General features: G+C 40.0%; 1 protein-coding gene across 1 annotated transcript in view; it reads right to left on the bottom strand.

The window, feature by feature from the left end:
• Positions 1-24,371, bottom strand: part of LOC109952033 (solute carrier family 12 member 9) — a 48,085-nt gene that overhangs the window by 5,641 nt on the left and 18,073 nt on the right. Inside the window, exons 7-10 of the mRNA XM_020586874.1 lie at positions 20,792-20,949; positions 16,315-16,397; positions 10,836-10,960; positions 3,053-3,245 (exon numbers count right to left, since the gene is read on the bottom strand). Coding sequence (XP_020442530.1) covers positions 3,053-3,245; positions 10,836-10,960; positions 16,315-16,397; positions 20,792-20,949 — 559 coding nt within the window. The remainder of the gene's footprint in view (positions 1-3,052; positions 3,246-10,835; positions 10,961-16,314; positions 16,398-20,791; positions 20,950-24,371) is intronic.

The raw sequence follows: 24,371 nt of genomic DNA, 5'->3' as shown, positions 1-24,371 counted from the left end.
ACTACATAGTTGAGAAATCTGGTGAATTTATTTGATAAATATGTTTGAACATTGCTTGATTAGTGTTGACAGTGTATGGAAGCTTACACCATCTGCCCCTGTTATATAAGAACGCCAGTTTTAAAGGGGGTTTATGTGTAGAGCTGTTTCTTAGTCAGGTGCTGTAACATCCTGGGGTCTTGTCCTGGCTGTAGTTTTTACATCTACCATACAGACACAAGGCTGGTATCAAGATTCTCATCTAACTCGCACAGAGAAAGCAAATAAGTGTAATTCCTAAAATGTTCCAATTCCTTTTAAGTCAAAGCTCTGTATGCAGGAACAGCTCTGTCCTATACTCTATGCATGCGGTGTTGTATAGTAATTGCAGGGACTTCACCAGAAGCAAATTACATCTCCAATCAACATCCTATTAAGACAGGACACTGGCAGAAACCAGATCAGAAGGTTTGCGTACATGCATAGATGAGCATATGCATATGTGTGTGTACATGTCATCCAAAATGTCGGCAAAAGTGTATCCATCTGTAATTGCTTATGAGTGTGTGCTTAAATGCAAGTGTGACTCAGTTTGAATTACAATAACAAACTCACCATTAAAATTCTACGTGTGTTGATGAGGCATCGAGATAACGGTAAGGAAATGGAACCAAACATTCCCGGAATAATTAACACTCATTTCATTGTATACCCTCACTAGAATTAATGACGACTAGCTCAGTGACAACATGTCCGCCATGTTCAAGCTGCAGCCTGCACCGTCGGATTCATCTCTTTGAGAGAAGGGCGACTATAAAGGATGAATCTGTTTTTCCAGGGCTTTTGAGCTCTTTTGTTTTCCTTATTAAAAGTAGAGTAGAGGAAAGTTAGAGATAAAGTTTTCTCTGACATAAGCAAAGCTGGGAAGTCTTCAGTACTTCAGGACAATTCGAGAAGTGGTCAGAAACACCCCTTACATGGAAGAGAATCACTTGAGAATGCCAAAAAAAATACTTTAAAGTGATTTGTGTGCTTAATAGACTTGAGGTAAAGACATAAAATTGTAGGAAAAATGAAAGACCACTCCTCTTCTTGTGTTGTAGCTCCATTTTGGACCCAGAAAAAATGTGCTGTTAATCAAGTCAAAGTTTATTTATATAGCCTGATATCACAAATCATTTCAATCTCTTCACATCAAAGCACACAACACCCTCAGACCCCCAAACTGGACACGGATAAGGAAAAGGTTGAGAATCTGCTGAGTGTATGTGTGCGCAACAATTTCCAACATTATTACCATCATAATCATCACACCCGTTTCCATGCTCCTCTCTGGTAAATGCTGTTTAAAAACCCAGAGGTAAAGTCCAACTGCCTCCACTCATTTAATCATCTGTGTCTCTTTATCTCTCCATTTCCTCCTGTCTTCTCATCCATCAGGCTGTCATTTCTCTGCAGCTTCAGTCTCATCCATCACTTAGCTTCTCAATCACTCATCCCCTCCCCTGTTTATATTTTATCTTTATCTTTTCCGTCCCATGATACCATAAGCATTTCTTGCCTGTTTGTCTTTTCCTATCCTAAACAGATGTCAGTTGCCTGTTATCTCCAGAGGTGTTTTTTTTTTTTTTTGCTGTGAGTAGTTGCGTCTCCTGTTACCGCCTTAGCGTCACCCAGTTGGCACTCTGCCATACTGGCTGCTGCCGGAGGTGTGCAGGAACGGAAGACAAGCCATGTAAGAGACATGTGCAAGCACACCTGTGGCCTCTCCAGCTAGGCCTGTTAGTGTAACCATTGAAATAGAAACGGATTCTCACCAGGTGCAGTTTTAGAAACTTTTCAATGTGGAGATCAGATTGTTTTAGAGCCTATAGCCATGGACAGATATCGAGACAACAGACCCATAGTCATCTGTTCATGGTAACTTTGCATCTCTTTGTCAATGCTTGTATTTATTGGGGTCAATTTTTTGGTCATTTTGCTTCTCTTTGGGCTAATTTTGTGATCATTTTGGGTAATGTAATAATATAATCATCACCTTTATTGGCCAAGTATGTTACACACAAGGAATTTGTTTCCGGTACAGAACCGAGGCAGCCATCTGCGGCGCCAACTCACACCGATGGCTCTAAACATCGGGGGCAACTTGGGGGTTCAGTGTCTTGCCCAAGGACAGTTCGACATGTGGACTGTTGGCACTGAGATTTGAACCACCGACCCTCCTGGTTGGAAGACGACTGCTCTAGCCACTGAACCACAGTCACCCGGTCTATGTTTGTAGTTATTTTTGTGTCTCTGTGTCGTTATTTTATAATTGTTTGACTGGTTTTCAAACAAGGAAAACAAGGAATGTTAACAGTCACTTCATACAGAGGCTCTGGTCCAGGGGCAGCCAATCAGATTCCAGGTGGAGGCCTGTGCCACCCCTCTACTCCTGGCTGCTATCACTGGTCGAGAGAGACAGCAGAGAAGGAACCCAGGAGGAGGACGAGGAGGAAAACACAATAAGTTAAGTCATTGTAATAATGTTCTGTCTGCTGGCAAACACAGCCGTGCCGCCCCCCTCATAACCCCTGCTCACAGCCTTGGCAACGGCTCCCCTCAGCAACAGGCCGTCCTGGCAACAGTGCTCCCTCTCCTTGAGAGCAACAGGCTCGACAGACCGAGGACACGGAGAGCTGGATGATGTAAAGTTGTGTGTCATAAATGCAGAGAGCGCTGCTGTGGAAAAAGATGCAGAACTGTGTGTGTGTGTCTCTGGTAATCCTGATATAAACGTGACAGACAGCTGCTATAGGAACAAGGCAGTGTTGTGTGCGTGTGTGAGAAAAGTGAGAGAGTAAATATGCGTTTGCCCAATGCAAAATGCCTGGCTGAGGGAGAGCAGCAGAGAACAGTCTGTGTTTGTTTGCGTGTGTGACTGCTTGTCGCTATAAAGCTGATAGAACGACTGCTTAGCAGAGGTACAGGCTCTTGTAAAGCTGAAGAGATGAGATTTTAGTTGCTCTGGTAATGACAAGGCAGTACTGAAAGCACGTGTGTGTGTGTGTGTGTGTGTGTGTGTGTGTCAGACCTGGTGAAAAATGAGAGCCTGGCTGATGTAGCCCCAGCTGGAAGTGGGACTGAGATAGTGAATCAGCAGAAGCAGCAGTAGCATGAATGCGATGCTGGCCGAGGCGTAGATGGCGTTGATCAGGAACATCATGATGACACAACCCACGATGCCCAACACACACGTATGCCAGGTGAAGTAACGAAAGGTGGGCCTGGGAAGAGAACAGGAGCGGTGGGGGAATAAATGATAATTCATTTTTAGTGAAAATAACCAATCTTTAATATGTTGGAGGTTCACTCCCTTTTCGTCACTACTTGTTTATATCATTTGGTGCTTTTCATTTCAGCTGTATGTCTATAGGGGAGGTTTCTTTAGGCTCTTAAAATTGGCATAACAGAAAAGGTTTGACAGCCTGTTTGTTACAGCCGCAATGCCTGATACTGTACTAAAACATTCCTCTTGAAGAGTCCTGCTAATCTGCTCTGTGAGCTTCCCATTACGCCACAACCCAAGCCACAATGTTAAATTCAGCGAGTTTAATTATAAGAAATTAGAAATGAGCAAATGAATGTTTTTAAGCATTTTAATATTACCTTATATGAAGTCATGCAGTATGAAATCAACTTAAAAAATATATAATTTGTATTTTGTTTCCTGATGTTTGCCATCCTGCTGTGCAATACACATAAATGCTGAATTGATGTGCTCTCGCCTCCATCTAATAGAAGTACCTGTGTGTACAAGACAGCGCTCTAAAACCAACAAAACAATGGGATTTAAGCATGATCAAACAAGACCTCACAAGGCTGCAACCACCATTTCTCACACTACTGAAAACTGTAGCTTATCATTAGCTTTAGCATCTTTATTCTATTTTTAAAAAGTATAAATTACATTTAATATTTGTGTTAAAAGTACAAGGGGACACAGTGTGGTACTGTTGCCTCTTTTTGTGGTTTGCCTGTTGATTTTCTCTCTTTTCTTTAATTTTTGTCAAGAACATTTTTTGTTTTGGTTGTGGGTTGTTACAGAGGATCCTTCAGATTGGTAAGAAAAAGCTAGATTAACTTATTCAGGTGCAGCAGCCAGCTTAAGCCCAATCCACTCCAGCCAGACTGTTAAGTCAGCTCTGTCCTAATATGTCACCTCCGCAAACACATTCTGCATATTAGTGCAGCAGAACGAGATAAAACCCAGCAGCAGAAATTATAACCCACATTACATGAATTACAGTACATCATTTTCAAGGACCTTTAAATTTGATCTTGCTAGTTTTTAAATCCAAAAATTTGCAGGTTCAAGAGACAGAAAAATGCACTGGCTGCGGCCCTACTGCAAACGGCCTGATTACTGCCATTCATCTTACCAGGTCAGTAAACAGTATAAAGAGTTTTGGTAATAAATTCTGTAGACAGTTATCATATAAGATATCATTGTTCTGGGTGATGTGCACACCACAGTATACAAACTTCAAATACAACGTCTATGTGAGACAACCTCTCTTACTTAATATATTAAAGGTGATATTTTGTCGGTATAGATGAGCTGAATGACCTTAACCCTGAAAAAGCAGAGGACCAGCCAAAATGTCCTCACTATGTAGCAAGTACAAGAACACACATCTACAGTACAGAGTCATTTCCAGAGTCAATGCTGGGACAAGAGCAATTAAAACAAACAGCACACATCAATAATAAACTGCTGCTACAGACCTCTCTGTGTCTGTGTGCATGGGCCTGAATTAGTGCATTAGATGTATTCACTGCACATATGTAGCTATCAAAACAGACTTGCATTTATTTCTGTAAGTATAAATGAGTTGAAAAGGTCACGGAGATGGAGAGCAACACAGCGAATGGAAGTGCTCGCATTTTTGGAGGATCATGCAATTGACTCCAATTTCCCTGCAATAAGCCATGTGGATAAACAGCCGTTAAAATAGTCCCGGCTGTAATTACACAAAGCAGCTAAAATGACTGACCAGTTTCTTGCATGGATCCACTAACAGATTTAGACTGTTTAAGAAGGGGGCAGAAACCACTCAACAGCAGGAAAGTGCTAATGTATTGAGATAATGGAAGGGGTGAGACCACCAGGATGCTAAGTCAAAAGAGAAACACGGAGTGGCCGACAGAGACGCCCATGAGACAGTATCCCCCTTTTACACGGCCCATTCGATGCGGGGGTTTTCCGCCTCACTGTTCTGTATAAAAGGTATAGTACCGGCGGTATATTCGAAGTTATAAGGCTGACCCTGTAACATGTAAAAGCACAGGGCATTTAAAATTCACACAGTTAACTGTGCAATTTTGGTGATTTTTATCTGACTTGCTTACTTAAAACCTATTTTTTTCATAGTGGAAAATCATCTAAACCATTCAGACCACAGGGTTTATAGACTGACCTTCTTGAATAAAATCCTCCCACTGCACGCACAATTTCTCCAGTAAAACTTTTAAAAGGAAATAACAATAAAACATATTGACTTGTTAAAACTCGGAAGGAAGCTTGTTCAGGTTAAAGCCGGATGACAGTGTCATCCCAACTCCATCTTAGCCCACTCCCACTGCTGCAATGCTCTGTTTTCAAACTTTGCTTTTATTTCTTCTCGACTTGACTCTTGATCACTTAACGTCGGCGGTGCCCACAATTCTCTCATCTTATTCTCCTCTCCATCCCATTGGCGAGCGGGTGTAATTACGATAAAAGCTTGCCCACCCCCACCCACCTCTTTTGTCTCTGCAGCCCCTCCATACAGTCACCTCACTCTCACCCAGTCTCTGTTGCTCTCCAGCAACTGATGTCACTTAGCTGACACAGCAAAAGCACCCTGAAACAATCACTGCCTATCAATTCCTTAGGGACATTAAGAAAAAGAAACAGAGTGGCGAAGATGGAGAGAGGGGACCCAGCTTTCAGCCAAAAGACACATCAGAATTGAGGGGAATAGGGACATAAACTTCATCTTCCCCTCGCTCTCTCTCTCACACACACACACTTCAGACACAGGGCCGCTAGGAGATGCCAGGTTCTATAAGTGAGAGGTCAGTGAATGTATGAGACGTTACGTCATGCAGCAGCCAAACACTGGCACAACACCAGTGCAGTGACCTTCAAAACTTAAGAAATCAACCTGGTATAACATGGTAACACCAGTGCATGATGGGATCAATCTCAGGTACTGCAATATTCTTACCTGATAACTCTCCAGGCAACATAACCAAGGAATCATGTTGTGATAAAACAGGCATGGTCGCTGATTAACAGCAGCATCTTGACTCAGCATCTCCTGTTTCTTCTTCACAATACATTTGGAGTTTCTTGTTTTTTTTTAAATATTTTTACACTTAACTGTAACTTTGTGCACTTATTATACTTGATTTAATCTATACTGTACTTCTCTTTTATTTCTGTCTATTCTGTCCCTACAGTACCTACAAGAACAGGATTCGTCCCCTGCCTGCTCTTCCTGAGGTTTCTAGTTATTTAAGTGACATAATACAGTACAGACTTTGTGTCCCATGACAAAGTAGGACTTGTTTACTATGAGACCAGCTCTTTAAAGGACTTGTAAGATTTTGGTGCAACAAAAGGTTCTGCCTTTTGTTTCCACTGAGTATTACAAAATATTTTAATATACTTAAAAAAGACAATGTGCTGCAGCCGATTTGAAGCATCAGAGGTCGATTATTTCTATTCCCCGCTATGGCCAAGCACCAAAAATACTAGATCCCATTTTTTAAACTTTTTTGGCAATATGCCATTATTTGAGAGCCAAAAATGATGGAGAGAGAGAGGGGGGGTATGAGCTGTATTAGGGTCATTAGACCCTTTATACCTGTTAAACACCTGCTTCTTTCAAACCCGTGCCCCCATCTTGTAGAGTGTCAAGCCCAAAATGGATGAAGGGCCATTTTGAACCAGGTCAGGTCTGTCAAAAACTAAATAACCCAAACGTCTGGTCTGAGCTGAGGCGGGCGCCTTTATCCTTAACCATCAAATCATAGCCACATAATGCTTCTCTAACAACCTATTTTCTCTCATCCATCCAGAACATATCATGATCCATCTGGACTTTTCCACACCCCAAATCTCATCTAATAACCCAGTCCTCACTGTAGCTCACATGTTATGAAACTAATGGTTCAGGTGGTAGGTTAACAGATTATTATAAAGACAATCAAGGTGGATGCAGAGAGCACACCTGTAATTTGGGCATCAGATGGAAATAAGTTTGCAGAAGCAGATTAAAAATGTGTATTTTGTTGAGCTGGCAGTTCCTGTTTTCAGTCTGACTGAAGGTCATCGCCTATGGGTGACATGTTCTCCCCAGACATCCTTTGGCATCAGTGTGGAGTGTCCAGTTGTGTCCCGAATCCTGGCCAGTGAGCAGCAATAGTGTGTGTGTGTGTGTGTGTGTGTAGGTGTTGATGCGTGTTTAAGCCACAAGTCCAAGTGGTTGGTGCCCATGCAGCATCAGCAGAAGGACACAGCACCCCCTGAGGAATACTCCCCACAGCTGGAGCCTGCGCTGATAAAGCTGCAGCCAACACAAGCCTCCTCACACAAAACACACAAACAAAGATAAAACAGTAAACACTGATCTAAAGGAGAACACACACACACACACACAATTCCATAATACAGATGAACTTAAATTCATTTGAAGCTTTTGAGGAAACATTTTTAACAAATATACAGGCCTCACACACACACACACACACACACACACACACACACACACACACACACTCTCCAAATGGCATACCTTCACTCTTCTGTTGTAAACACTATGCACAAACACAGACACACTTAACAAGCAGACATCTTTTCCGCTACATCATAATTTCACTCCCTCCCCTCCCCAGCGCAACAGCAAATTTAAGGGAAAGGGAAATATTTCTGCTAAATTAGTTATGCTAATTACAGAGCAGTTCTCAGGGGGAGAGACGGCACTAAATGGCTTTTAATTCTTTTTGCCTGGAAAGAGATGTGGGAGAGAGCCAGAGTGGAGGGAAAGACGCAAAGCAAAAAAAAAAATTGTTTTAAACCAATAAACACATAAACAACTGGCATTAAAATCTGCCTGGTGACACAGCAACAATGAAATGGCAGAATTAAAAACTCAGGGGAAGTGGGCAGGCAGCTGGCCAGACAACAAGCTGCTTTATCAGCTCCAGGGGCCCCTGGTCACCCGGCCGACAGGGAGAGGCCAGATCAACGGTAGGAAAAGTTCAGTGGCTGACTTTGTGTTTAGCCTTCACCAGTGGTCACACAGCGATAATGAGGTATGAGCAGATAGCGCTGCACATGGAAGACACCAGAGGAAAAACACAGCACTCTGAGCATGCTCCACACAAAAATATTCATTCTTTCACATGCGCTCTTCAAAGCCCCTTCCTCACTACAGTACACACTGACGTATACAAGCTAAGGCAATTCAATACTCAATAGAAATGAATAGAACAGAAATACAGTTTTGCAAAGTACGGCAACTTTACAAATGTTAAAACTTCAGAAATAGCTTCTAAAACATACTTTTCTAATATCAACTATTATTTGCTTGGTTTTAGGTGTCAGTATGTCATGTACTCAAAAAGTCCTGTATAGTAGGAGAAGCTTTTCTTAAGGCTTTTACTCAAAATGTCCTCATCATAGTAATACAGAAGGTCTCTGAAATGAGCTCAGAATGAGCTCCAGATTGATTGAGGAGATTCAGAGAGTTAGCAGCTAATGTTAGCCTCTTGACCAACATATACTAACCACTGGACCTGGGTTTGGTACCAACAGTTGTGGTGAACAGTTAGTTTGACCACCCAATGCAGCCTGTCTACTGTATTCTACTGAATTAACATAAGCAGGTGTTGATGTGTACATGGGCTGTTTCTTGTGATTCAAAGCAAAATAAGTGATGCTAAACTGGACTCTGTCATCCTTAAAATTAATGAAAATATACTTGGTCGGCAATTCATTCCCTGTCTTTTCTTTCTGCACAGAAACAGCACCGTTAGAGATTTTGTGCCTGTATTGAACGTTTTCATATCGACGTGTGCATTTCATTCTACCGCCTGTAAATCACCTGACACCCACAGGAAAAACATAATCCTGTTTCTATTGAGGCTCTCTTTATATGCTGGGACTGCAGTTCCCTTAAAGCATATGTCTGTGTATTTTTCTGATTCTTTTCAAGCATTAAATCAAAATATAAGAAACTCATTTAATGATTGGAGTAACTGTACATTACATGTGAACAATAATTATGTTTAAACACTAAATATGCTATAAAAGCTCAATTTATTTCATGCATTAAAATATGAGGTTATTCTTACATTAGAAACAGCAAAATGCAAGGACAGTTATTTCCATTTCTCCTAATAGAAACACTTTTAACCATCCAGGTGCACTGCAGTTTTAATAGGTACTAAAAAGGCCTAAGTTGTGAGTAACAGAGGAATCAAACATTTGTTAAAAAGGTGACTGATTTTTACATTTTTATCTGTGTCCCGCTACATACTGTGGTTCTGTTAAAAGTAAATACTGAACATATAGTTAAGGAAGCAGCTGCTGTCAAACAGCATCACGTTAGAGGTGAGTCACCTCTCACCCTCCATGTCAATGCCATTGAGAAAGGTATTCAATCTCCAAACTGCTCTCGTAGACAAAGATACGACTACAATCGTACTGTGTAGCGCTAATATGCAACTATCAGTTTAATCCACTGACAACATCCAACCATTACAAACCAAAGCACAGCAGCAGAATAAGAGCTCATCAAATTGAGAATTTCTTGACCTCCTTGTTTTCTAGAGTTACACCATTGCAGTATCTGGATTTCAACTAGATTTGACTGATGTGTCTTTAATGTATAAAGCTGCAAATGTCTACCAAGTCATTTCCAACTATTACTGCAAAGGAATATATAGCAACAAATACAGCTCTGGCAGCAATCTGTCATAACATAAAGTGATGCATGGTGTTTAAACAGTGTCTCTCCTCCATAACAAATAAAAAAAAAAAACAGCAGCAGTTATCATGTCTGAAATGTATTTCACAGGCAGTGGAGAAGTTTAATCAAGGAAGGTATGTTTATACAAAAACAATATAGGTTACTGGATGTGGAGATGTACTTTTATAAATTAAAGATAGTGCAGATTTGGATGACGACATATTTCTCTGTGACACCATCAAAATTTCAAACTGAAAATATATATTAACTCATAAAAAAAAAGTTGCAGAGTGAATCAAATACCAAACTCTGGCCATGTTGATGTCATGATGTAATCATGGAGCCACAGACACACACACACACACACACACACACCACCTCTGGCCTCAGTTTATGCTGCTCTTAAGTGTGACTCCCTTTGGGGAGCTTTTATAAATCAGGATCACTGACAAGCGAATACAAACAACACACATACACACAGATTAACATTCACAAACATCATAAATTTAAATCGTTAAGCATCTCCACACTCTGTTACTTGAACATCCAGTTCAGGCTGCAGATCCACAAAACGAACACACACGCGCACACTCCATTTTACCGTCTGTCCCTCTCCAATATGGGGCCATAATCAGTGGCCAGTTTTATGTCTTTTAATTAGTACACTGTTGCCACAGTAGCATCCAGCTGGCAAGCAACCACTTCCTTCCACAGTGGCAAAGGCAGAAAAGAAAAACAGTGTGTTTAGTGATGAAAAACTGCTACAGAAAGTCACATTGCATGACAACAAACACAGGTGTTGATTATGACCAGTGTGCCGTGTCTATATGTGTGTTTAGCAAGTGACATATGTACCTGAAATTAGGTGCGGAAGCCCATTCCAGAGCGAGGCAGGCCAAGTCCACGGCAGCATACACCAGCAGGAAGAAAATGGTCACAATGCTGGCAATGGTGTTGAGTTTCCCTGAAAACAGCACCAGCTAGAAAGAAAGAGCAAAACAAAGGAAAAAGAGACGTAATTAACATTCACAGCAAGAAATCATTCCCTACTTTGATAGAGCAGTGTATTTTGCTCCCTTTTTCATACAACCCTTTCCAGCACCAAACCACTTCTCACTGCCAAAAATGTACCTCTAAAATACAGCACAAAATCAACACCATGATTTACATGTTTATTTGCATTTTAGGTAAAAAATTAGGGACTAAAGCATCTAATTTCCTTACTGCCATATACCTCCATATGGAAAGAGGCAGCACAAACTCGGGAATTAAAGAGCCTCTTGAGACATTTAGGTTTTTTTTTTTTTTTTTAGCCATTATGGAATTAACATAACTTTAGATAATGTTCATCATAACCAGCAAAAATAATGATCAGGCCAGTTTAAAATAAGCGGCTATAATGTTTTACACATTGCTCATTTGGTCTTTAATACCAATTGTAGAAAATACGGACACCATGACCCAGAAGTGAAGCCACCATGAGTCGACCGCCCCCTAGTGGCTGCTTGCAGTATAGATCATAAATCCCGCCTTTGCCATGCTAGCAGATCGTACATTAACCAAATTAAAAACTCAAAGTACAAATCAGATCTTTATTTCCCCCAGAGGTCCCTTCTGTGGTTTTTGGTAGATATTCTCACACTGATGTGTGTACAAGCGGTCATTTTTCTGGTAAGTTGGTTTTTAATATGTTATATCAGGATATAAAGGGGTCTGGTCGATGATGGCAGCCACTGTATTCACAATATTGTGGCTTCATTTTTGCATCATGGAGGGAAGTGCTGATGCTCTACACTCAGCATTTGTGTATGGAATTAACAATGTTTAGCATCAGTTAAAATGACATCTGTCATAACCAACAAAACCAGCATATCCAGTAAGAGCAATGGTCAGGGCTGCTTAAAAATGAGAGGCCTGCTACTTGCTCATTAATAAAAAAGAAGGATACATTCATTAGTATTTGAGCTTAATGAAGCCAGACATTTTGCCTCCATTTTGACCTAGAAATCTAGTCCAGTTGATTTGTTCTAAGTTTTTTCAGTTTACTATGACCTGGATGACTGAGAATCTGCACAGACATCCAAAATGGAACAGTTACCAAACCTATCTGCTGAGAATAAATGACCAGAGATTGTCCTATTTTTGTACAAATATAGACTTATGCCGTTATTTGAAAAATCATTTCAATAAAACTGAAATTCTACACATAGCGTCTTTAAGGTATTTTTTTTAAATCTAGGCCAGAGGTTCCACAGATTTTTAGAGGCAAGGACCCCCAGATAACTGAGCTTAAGTCCACCTTGGCCCCCCAGAAATCTCAAAACCTTTTTGCTGTTAGAAATGATTCTCGGTCTGTACTGGAGCTGGGGACAACACTGACCAACATCTAGGGAGTGAGAATGGCAAAATTAAACTGTTCTACATTTTCCAGGGGACCCTTGAAGGACCACAGGTGGTCCCACAGCTCCATTTTGGGAGCGCTGATTGAGGCTAATGTTCAGTTTTAATTAAGATGGTATCTAGGCTGCTGCATGCAGTCAGCCGCTACCCAGCCAAGTCCAGTTACATTTACAATTCTCACTGCTGGATTTAGAAAGTTGTACATTTAATAATCCTGACATTACTTGGATGTGTGAGAGTCACCCTCCCTCTCTGACTGAGCAGCGCCGGGTGACTTTTAATCGAGGAGAGACATGATGGTCATGTTCTCTGCCATCAGAACATGTGAACACAGCTGCATGTAACTCACTCTAAGCACAACATGGTCATATATTATTATTACCTTATAAAGATGTCCTGGTAAACTTGTTAGCCAAAAGCTGTCTATTTACTACATGCAGTAGTTACAAAGCAATATTAGTAACTAGTGTCTGGCCACCAGACAAATTTGTCCAGATTTTATTCCTTTTAGCTCTGGTTTGTTGTGCAACAGCTACCATAACTATTTATTCAGCATTCAAATAACACCCACTTTTAAGTCAGAGCAATGGAAATCTTGCCAACTGCTGACTTTCAGTCCACATGTACAGTACCAGTTAAAAATTCAGACACACTTTCCCACTGAATTGAATGGTTTAGTGTGAAGTATCATATGAGCATAAACATAAAATCTTTTAAACACAGGACATGATTAGTTATTGTATAATTAGTTAAATATTTTTTGTTTCATCGCAATCATCAGCAAGTGTGCTTCCTTTATCTGTATACGAGGAGCCGAGAATGATTATGCAGAACAAGGAGCTAATTACTGTACAGTACCTAATAACAAACAAGTAGTCTTCCAATTATCATGTACTTTATGATTGGCCGCCGAGAAACTCCACTAAAGTTGTGAGCAAGTTTCTTGAGCTCAAGGACATATGACTGGTATTTATCAAAGAGAGAAAGTAGCAACTCTGTGATCACTAACTTTGTGACCATGAGGTGGAAGTAAACTGAAGGGGAGAACGAGCAGAGAAGGTAATGATTGGGAATTGAGATTAATGATGTGACATTATTGACAGGCGGTCAGAACGAGAGAGAAAATGAGATGAAGTGAGGGAACAATGAAAAAGGAGAAGGGGAAAGAGAACAGCGGGAAAGAGGAGATGAAATAAAGAGAGGGGAGAGAAAAAAAGACGAGTGAATGAGAGAAAGTGCGTGAGAGAGCATCTCTGACCTCTAGCAGTCAAAGTCAGCGGGTGTCTCTGCAGCGCTCCCCTGGGAGTCGGCTCTACTAGAGCATTAATTAGCCATTAACTCAGACACAGGCCAGCATGGACAACTGCTGTCACAGCGCACAAAGTGTGTGTGTATTAGTTGTGGGAGTGTGCACAAATCTCTCCTGAGTATGTTTTTGTGTGGTGATTCAAAAGACTGTTTTTACTGGAAAGCTGTGTGCATAAATTGGCATGAAGTTGAAATAAGTAGGCGCACATAGACGCTCTCATCAAATAAAAACAAACTGAGTGGAGGCAGCTGACTAACACTTTGGACTACAAAGTCCATGCTATTTCAGAAACGTCTCCGGGTTACAGGTTCTATCAGACAGCACCTGCTTAAGTGTGTGTTTGAGTTCAGATGCAGCTAATGAAGTGATACATTAAACTTCCTCAGTGAATCACGACACATTTTTATATGGTTTGGCCAAATTCACGCTGAAATCCAAATTCAGACTGTGGTCTTAAGAGCGCACACAGTTTCCAGTGGAGCATGAAGCAGTAGGGATGATGGTCTGCAGCCAAACATTTAAGACCATGGAAAACTGATCTTGAGATGTTCTTGAGTGAGGGCAAAACAGCGTGTGAGAGGGATGAAGAACATCAAAACATTCAGTCACCCCTCGTGCCTTATGGGTGGGGGAAGAGACCACTCATCTACTTTGGGTTTTCCTTTCATTTGTGACCTCTCTGTATGTGCTAACATTCAATTGTATAGTCAAGAGTTTTAAGTATGGACCAAAAGAATGAAATGTAAAATGAGTTTTCTTTGAGCATATCAAAAACTGTAGGAGATTACTGGCCAGTTTCAGCTGAGTCTAACAAAAAATTTAATAGAGCTGAGCTTCATTTTGTATTATAGTATTGAATGAAGACTGATTTTTATTTACCTCTGAACAAGTGGTTCTGAATCAGATTGTTTCTATGAGGGGAAACTAGTGATTGTTACAGCTGAAGCGAATGTGCAGAAGGTTTGCAGGCATTTAAAAATATTTGCAAGCAGTGACATTCATTCTTGGATTTACATGACTGTGAACTTTTGAAGAGAGTGAATAAAGTCGAACAGCATATGTACAACACGATGTCCCTGTTTTCCATCATATCACTTTGTGTCGGGGTGCAGCCTTCTTTTACACTGCTTATCAAGCCCTATCCACTTCAAACTTCTTCTAATGTTTTGATTTTCTTCTCCCCTTGTTCTCAGAGTCTAGCCCATTTTCCCTTTTGTTACAAGTATATTAAAAGTAAGCCTTAGCTCAAGCCTTCATCCCTCTCCTCCTCCTCCTCCTCCTCCTCCATTTTCAATCCTGCAGTGTGCAAGTGTTCGAGACGAGATTACAATCAGACTTTTGTCATCAGTGAATCATTCAAATAGGAGAGGAAGAGGCAGACAGAAAGAGGACAAGAGAGTCAATGATCTCTGATGGTGGCGGCGGTGCAGCTAACGATTTCCATCTAATTGCTCCTCCTCCACTTCTTGAGAGTGGCGATGGATGAAGAGAAGAGGATGAGAGATGGAGAGTGAAAGAAACAGTGTGTAAATAATGACAGGCCATTCAGCCTTTAACACTCACCTCTGATAATGATGGGATAGTCAGGCCTATTTGCCCCTAAGATCCTCCCTTCCTCCCCACTGCCAATATTTCTCCTCAGTTTAAATTGACTTCTTTCCCCCATTTAGAAGACACATTAAAAGAGAAAAAAAAAAAAAACACTAAAGGCAGATTGTTTGGCCTCTTTGGACAAAGTAAAAATGTCACAGTCTCTTCAGTTCAACTGTTCTAGGGCCACTGTATTCCCAGCATCTGTCTGTCCATTCATTCAGTGATCATCTTCATTCATTCTACCCAGTTTCTCAGGCGGCACTGAACTGACAAAACATGAGAAATAGTGCACCCAAACTTTTTATAGGTACTCTGATGAACCAGTCCGAGTTAACCACAGCATTGAATTTATGAAGTAATAATTACTTTGAGACTTTTGATAAGTGACCGGCGCAACTGGGAAAGACATCAGTGAGGGATGATAAAAATATCTACTGTTATTTTGTGGGAAAATTTTACAATCCCTGGTGCCATCTAGTCCTGCTTGTGAGAAACGTAGGCTTATAACTACACAAAAGCTTGTGAAATAAAACTAAAGGGATATGAATGTTGTTCTTAATTAGAAGACAATTTGCCAAAAACTTGTCAATAATTTTGATTCAAACCTGAACTTTAACAACCAAGTACAGAGGGTTAACCTGTCTTGGTTCTGAAAACTCTCTCTAAAATCAAACCACCTCTGTTTGCTGCTGACCTGGAGAATGTTACTCATGCCTTTGTTTCATCCCATTTTGATATCTGCAACCTAATTCAGGGAAAACGTGTCTGAAATGTTCACAGATGTGGAATATGACTTCTTTGCTCATCTTCTCAGAACAGACATGGTTATCATTTTCTTTGAAATGACTATTTTTGCATCACATCAGATCAAAGTAACTTATTTACTATCATCTGTCAGTTCTTGGATTTGATGCTTTAACTGGCAGATCTGCTGCACTTGCCTTTTGGTGATTACTTCCAGTACTTTTGTCAAGTACCAAATTGCCTTTATGAACACACTCCATCATTTTGAATTTGTTTACATCTGCTTACCTGCACAAGAAACCAGGAGATGAGCACGGAGACCCAGGGGTTACCACTGTAGGACGTCTTCTTAGCCGGAGACAGCACCTTACCTACAGGGATGAAAAGAAATGTTTGTGAAAACAAGGGAAGGCTTCAAATTTGGAGGGACTCTTGACATGAAAATACCTCACTAGCAGCAGCTTCCACGTTAAAAATATGAGAACTGACCTTCAAAACCCCCCTCATCAGTGAAACCTTGGACCTTGGATGCACTCATAGACAAACATTTAATCAAACAAAGCATGCTATTAATGAGAATCTCCTCCACAACATCCCCCCATTAAATGTCAGCAGGCATTGCTCACACTGCTGGAAAATGTTACACAGTTTTGGACACAATGTGGGCGTGGACTAAATAAACAGGTGTTCACTCCTTGTCAATCAGATGCGACTCAGAGATGCCTGTAGTCAATAGCTGCACAAATTCATACAGCATTTGCACAACTTGAGTTCCTCTACACTGACACCTCGTCCTCTCAGCTATTCCTGATGGTTTCTGACACTGCTTCCCACATCTCCCTGACATATTATTAAATTCGCTTACCAAATAAGATGATTTCAGAGCTCAGAACATGTTAAAATAATACAATTCTAAATTAAAATGTGAAAAAAGCCCTGCTATTTCAGGCAGGACAGATACATTTTACTCATAAACAACAAAAACAAAGGCTAGCGCTTTTAGAGAACTCAAACAGAAAGAGAGAGAAAATGTTACCTACCAATACTTACACTACAGAACAACAAAAAGCAGGACTCAAGATTCACAAAATCCAAATTAACATACAAGGCTCCTGAAGATAAGTTCATTAGCCCATCTTTATAACACTGGAAAATCTTCATCATCATTTAAAATAATTAATATCTACTTTTTAAGCAAGCTCACAACATTTTGACAAACACTGTAATGGCATCAACATCTGCAGATCTCTCTGTTCTCTGAATTCTGCTAAACACAGCCACCTTTGCTCTCTCCAGAATGGAAAAAAGCTGACATCTCTTTTTTCTTCTTACACCTGTAATCCAAAGAGAGATGTTGAGAGCTGTCTCTAGTACCGGTTATACAGAAAAGCACAAGACTCACTACTTAGTGTCAATTTTGGGTACGTTCTTATTTTCATAAATACAATACTTTGTAATTATTTGTCATTCATTTGGCATAAAACAGGGGTTTTCAACTAAATGTTACTGTGGGGTAGACAGACTGAATGGGCATTATTGTAATCCTTGGCTGTTCTAAATATTATAAAATTGCACGATTTTTAGTAGTCACAAATAATATGTAATACTTGTTTTAAAAATAAAATTTTAAATAATGATTCCCACAGTAAAACTACCTTATTCATTTACATGGGCAGGGACCACCTGCAATGCCTTCGCGGACCACAAGGGGGCACAGACCATTGGTTAAAAAAACCATTAGTACAAAAAAATTGCTATCTGGAGGTGGACTGGTATCTGGTCACAGAGAACTGCTGATTTTACACCAAATCCACACACAATGATTACACATGGATGCTAAAAATAACACATGAAAGCAGCCCATCGGCTATCATAAATAAAAAATAAAATAATTAAAAACACCCCACAGAAGCACTGACCATGGCAGAGCTGCACTTAGACATTTAAAATTACAGGGCAAAATAGATATTGTAATGAAATTCATGACTTTCTTTTATCATGCTTTATAACATTAGAAAGGTTGTTGTTGAATTCAGAAACTATTGTGTCATGTTTGTTCACAAATTCAATGACAAATTGTTATCAATCCACTAATGCTCCACAGCAAGGGTGGCTGAGGCTCATGGGTACTGTAGCGTTTAGTCATCTACCGTGACAAGATGCCTGGCGAAGCATGATTGTGTCAGTAACAAAGGAGGAGGAATTAAATAAGCAATATAAAGTCCACTGCTTGATATGTGGATATAGAAAGGGGAAAAACTGCTTTGCAACTCTAAGCACTATTCCCGTTTCTCATATACATGTTTTTTTTTTCTTATGGCAGAAGAAAATCTGATTGTTGAAAGTCAGACCTCAGTGCAACAGTGATGTTATGGTTTCACAGATCGGATTTGGAATAGGGATGGCAATATTCACTGTTACCGACATTTAAACTAAATGTATGTAATTAACTATATGTGTAGTCTGAAAAGCAAGAGCAGGTTAGAAGGAAAGTGAGTGGGCGGGCGAAACAGCAAAGGACACCAACTAAGCTGACACTTTACTTAAATGCTTTATAGGGTATACATTCAGGCTCTTTCTCCTGTGTGCCATTTCATGTCTTGATAACTACGACATTTGTGTTAAATCTCGTGGTGGAGTAGAGGTTATGAGAATGAAAGACAGAGCCAACCACAGAGACATAAAAAGACATTACATAAAAAAGGACAAGAAGGGCAACTCAAAGGTAGGGAGACTGGAAGCAGGGGGGGAGGGAGGTGAGTGGTTATGGTGGCAGTGTGGGGATCAGAGTTTAAGACTACATTTCACAGTTGATAAAGGATTGGAATTAAATCAGTGAAACTTTAAAGTCAAATCAATGTGCCTGAGAGGAGTAGACTGAGTGATGGAGAGGATGGAGAGAGGCAGAAGAGACGGAGCTAGAGATTAGTGAATTACAGAGAAGAAAAAAATGGCAGATGTGTGGGATGGCAAAAAAAGTCAGTGTGTGTTTGTGCTGAAAACTGACGCATTCATCACTCAGTTTGCTTAGGACAGTGGCAAGGTTAAGCAGTGATCAGCATGCATGAATGACAACAACGAGCAACACAAACATGCACTTCTGTACATACAATGTGGTCATCCCCACTACAACACTACACATTTATCTCTCCACAGTAACGGACTCTAAAACAGATTAACGCAATTTAAGTTAACCCTTTGGCTGCTGGTGAAGAAACGGCTGAGCTAGAGTCATCTGCCTCTGCTCCATCTGATCACTCCACAGAGGAACTTGCGCTAATACAGCCATTTATCTCCCCTGACACACACGCGCATGGCTGTACACGCAGACAGAAACAGGCCAGTCAATTTGCAATAGACTTAACAAAGGAGCAGAGGACAGGATAAGGAAGTAGCTCACACTCATTAATAATGACAAAGCAGCAGGCAGCATGGATTCACACAGAGGCACAAACAGATGGTAATCACTTGAATGCTGTGGTCACTTGATATGGGAATGACCATGAATTCATTAGCAGCTCACATAACAAATCAAAATGTTTTTATCTTAAAACTTTCAAGACGAATAAACTGGCAGCGATAAATACTTTTGCCGCTGAGCACAGGTATGGTATCTTTAAGGGTTCAGTCTGCCTTTGACCACCTCTAGACAGTCTCTCTTCAAAGGCATTCACGGTGTTGCACTCAGCTGTACAAACAGGTGACTGATAGGTTGTGTTAAGAATGAAAACAGAGCCCTTGAGTGAATTTCAAACCTTGCCTAACTTTCACAGCTGCACACACACCTGTAAAATGGATGTGATTGTTGTGTTGTCCGTTTCAGAAAGCTACTAAAGTTGTCAGATGCAGGCTCCCTAATTCCAGTGTCAGATGCTGTTGAACGACCCCACAAACGCCGGGCTAGATGTGAAACTGCCTTATTGTTATCTATGTTTGCTGGGAAGTTTCAGAATTCCAGGAGTCATTCCATCATGATCAATCGCCAAGCTTTTAGTAAAACTCACTGTAACAACTTTAAGTTTAATGCACCTTTAAGTTGTATTGTCCATATGATGTGAATCATATGACACCTGTGTCATGAAATATGTACTAATGAGTCACTTCATGTCTGCAAGAAAAGTGCATTAAAATTTTCTTTCACTGGTTTAAAAGAAAGTGAAACTGTTCGTGTTTTTGTGACTTATCACAATTCCTTATACTATATATAGAGTACGTCTTCAAAAGAACACACAACACAAACACACGAAAGAGACAGGGAAGCTAAATGCATTTACTGGAATTAGAGTGGCCCTTTATAAAAGTGTTTGAGTACTATAATTTTCCAAGAAAATACTATTTAAAAGAAAAATTCTGGCTATTTCGTGTTTGTTTTCAGTCAGACTTGGAGACATCAGTCATTGGAAACGATTCATATAAAACTCAAGTTTATTTTGTTGTAGGAGGCTGGCTTGACATTGATATAGTGTGTACCAACTTCCCTTGGTTCTTTCTTTTTTACCTCATCAAATGCTACAGTTATTTCCAGACTGTCATTAGTACTGCCTGAGAAAAAATGCCCCATTCATTTAACTGCGTGAGGCTACTGAGTTGACGCAGCACAAACTGAATTGATGTCTATTATTGTTCCAAATACAAACCACCTGTCACCAAATCTATGATATTTACACTGAAACATCCAAGGGCCTGGTCTGTAGATCAGTCCATCTGCTTCTTTGTCCCAGAAATACCCCAGCTCCCTCCTGAAGGGAGCTGTGATGCTACCTACCAAACAAGTCGTCCCTTGCCAGAGCGTAGAGGATGCGTGAAGCTCCAATGAGATTGCTCATAGCGGCGGAGAGTGTAGAGGAATATACCCCGATGGTGACGAGGGGGTTCCAGACGTTAATGTCCCTCAGGAAACTGTAATCCCTCTGAAGCAGGACACTGAAAGGGAATAAATGTCAGCACATTACATAAGTAAACATTCAAGGGAGTTTGCTTCTGGTGGAACAATCACAAAAACAAACAATTTAATTTATAAAAAAAGGAAAATATATTCTAATAATAAATACAATATTCTCATAGTACTGTATATGGCTTAGCAAACTAAGCAACAAAGCCATCCGAATACTGTAAACTAATAATAACAAAATAGATACTGGCCTATCACAGTTGTATCTCTATCAGCTTGTGCTGACACATGTGTGTGCAAAGAAATTGTGGAGCAGTAAACTGACAAAAGCAGGATTTTTATGTATATCTGACATAAAATTTCCTGATTTCCAAGGTATTTTCACTATAATACTTTTAGCCTGACATGGATTTGCAATCCTAAAGGTGCCATGGAAGAACAGCTACATAGCTTATACAGTCAGCAGGTCCATCTGTAGTAGAAAAAAAAAAAACTTCACCACAATTGTCTCCCAATTTTTTTGGGAAAAACTCACTTGAGACAGATGTAATAGGCTTTATTGTACAAAGATTTCAATAAAACCAAGCTGTTCCAGGGAGCAGTTAACCCAGCCTCTCGAAGCTCCTGTTTGTATAGCGTCCTCCCTCTGTGGAACAAAACCACAACCTACTCCATTTTTTTCTTTTCAGCTGCCTAGAAACAGCCATAAATAACTGTCTCAAAAAAAAAAAAAACTGGATTTTTCCATTTTTTCCCAGAACATACTGGTGTTAGACAGGTACTACCCAGTGTCAAAAGTGGGACCCCTTCCAGGAACTTCCCCCAAAACTTAATACAAAAGACACAGCACCGTCCAGTGGCCAAACTGGGAATGGCACCATTAAGCTCTGGAACCTGGAAAACACAGCCTTATTCAAAATGACTATGATCATAATTACGCCTTGAGGAAATATGTAAACTTTTCTTTAAATGATGCATAGGAATATATTGATGAGTTATAACATACATTTCTTTTATAAGGGTTACGTGATTTGTAATGTTTTGTAACTTCCACACGTCTCCATGACAACAAGCCAAACTCTATCTCACCCGTATCAGTAAATGCTATATGCAATGCTGCGTTAAAGCTCAGGAAGAGGTCGGTCAGACAGTCCTGGTCAAATTAAGTTTAAAATTACAATTACTTTAAATAACTATAAAACAAACACACAAAAAACAAAGCTATATCAGTAACACTGACCCTTTTGTGTTATCTTGTATTTAGTGATACTGTCAATTTTGATGTTTAAGGGGACTTTAAAACATCTTTATCATAACACTATATTTATATTTTAAAATCTTTATCACAAATTTTTGGTAGTCATGTTTTAAAGTCCCATCATTTGTATACGTAATTTTGTATACTTACATACTCATTATATTTAATTATGGACGTTGGCATCCGTCTCCAAAGGCCAACATCCATAAACTTCTAATCAGTAGTTATTGGCTATCAATTCATATATTTTCAACACTATTACTGATTTCTAGACAACATAACTACCAGAACCTGCTGTGTTTTACTATACAAAAAATGGGAGCACAAAAAAGCAAAACCTGCAATTAACACTTCAATGTAGCATGACACAGATAGACCAATTATCTCTGCAGCCCTAAATGGTTTATATTTTTATTTTTTACATTTCCTGATATACAGTAAATTATGTGCTCCAAAAGGTTCTGTTTTACCTCAGACTTCTTTGTTCCAGAATAAAAAAATGTGCCAATATCCAATGGAGAAAAACAAGATTAAAGAGGAAGTGGTGATTACCCTGCCAGGTTGTCTAATGATGAGATCCTCAAATAAGGGCCTCACTTCAGTGACTGTGTAAGTAAATACGTGCGTGTGTGTGTGTGTGCGCAAGAGATGCTGCACTAGACATGGAGGAAGAGAGATCAGAGAGAGTACAAAACCCACAGTAGGGAGTGCATGATTACGGCCTGCCCCCCCACATCTTTTCAATACAACACAGCTAGAGAGAAGAGAATTAGAGTGCAAAGTATTTCCCTGTCTCCTGATTCATCTCAATCTCTGCTTGTGCTTCAGTGTGTACACATACAGACACATACACACACACACACACACACACCCAATCCAGCTACTCCCCCTTCCTCATCACCTCCATCTCCCTCATCATTATGTTTTAAAAACCCATTCACAGGATTTTTTTGTAGTTTTCTGTCTCTCTCATTTTATTTCTACTTGCACTAGGGTCCACTCTCTCTCTCGTAATTAAGAGTCTCATCACGTTTTCTTTCAGGTCCAGTGGCTTTAATACTTATTATCATGGCCCTATTAAGTATTGCTCACTCCATCCAAAGATCTGAGCACACTATTATTTCACATGGAGCCCAAGAAGCAGGCAATACACACTCCTGCACAGAGACACACATACACAAATCAACCAAACAAAGGTTCTGTGGAAAAGTTAACACCGCCCTCGAAATTAGGAAATGCCATCTACTTTGTTTATTTGGCAATTGTCTGAATGTGTGTGTGTGGCGTGGGCACTGTTATGAGAAGTTTATGAACCATTGCTTTAATCAGACTTTCTGACATATTCATAACACCAAAAAACTGTTGGTCTGATACACAAGCATTCGCTCGAAGCAGTGTCAGTGTGTTTGCTGCACAAAGAAGGAAAAATCATGCAAAAGAAGTGTTAAGCACGAAGATGTGTGTGTGCGTGTGTGTACGAGCTGAGTGATGATGTGGATTAAAATGTATAGGCTGATTGTTAATTTCTCTGACATGCAGCAGAAGCAAAGAAATCTCAAAAAGCTTGACATTTCCAAACTAGCTCTCAAAAACAATGTTGATGTGAACCGGGCAACAGCTATGATAAACGGTGTGTGTGTCGGGTGGTTGAAAGATTTTGTCTGTGTTAATATGTATTCTGTGTTTTAAAATTTTGATTTTTTTTCAAAAGCTGTGTATTCATTACCAAAGGAATATTGAATCAGTCTGTGTGTGTGTGTGTGTGTGTGTGTGGGGCCTGGATAGTAATTATTGATCAGATCATCCAGCTGAAATGAACTCTTCCATCCAAATAAAGAGGAGAACAAAAGCATGAGGAAGTGAGTGACAGATTAAAGGAGCTCATTTAGAGAAGAGGAGGAAACAAAGCTAAATGACTAAAAGGAGCCTGCAGAGATTGTTTGCCAGATTGTTCGCGCTCCTTCTGGCCCGCTCCATCCTTCAGCTCATTTGTTTCCCATTTTTATTCATGCCCTCATTTGTGTATTCATGAGTATTCATCTTTTAATCCATCATTTCATGTGTTTGGGTTTCTGATAATTCACCAACACTTTCTTCGAACATTATGGATTAATTATCTGCAATTTTTTCAGATGGGATGAAAAATGAAGTGCTGACAAAAGCAGTGTGTGTGTGTTTAAATGTAGCCTATTATAA

The sequence above is a fragment of the Monopterus albus genome, unplaced genomic scaffold (assembly GCF_001952655.1).
Source record: "Monopterus albus unplaced genomic scaffold, M_albus_1.0 scaffold8.1, whole genome shotgun sequence".
Lineage (NCBI taxonomy): Eukaryota > Metazoa > Chordata > Actinopteri > Synbranchiformes > Synbranchidae > Monopterus > Monopterus albus.
This window is presented reverse-complemented; position numbering and strand designations above follow the sequence as displayed.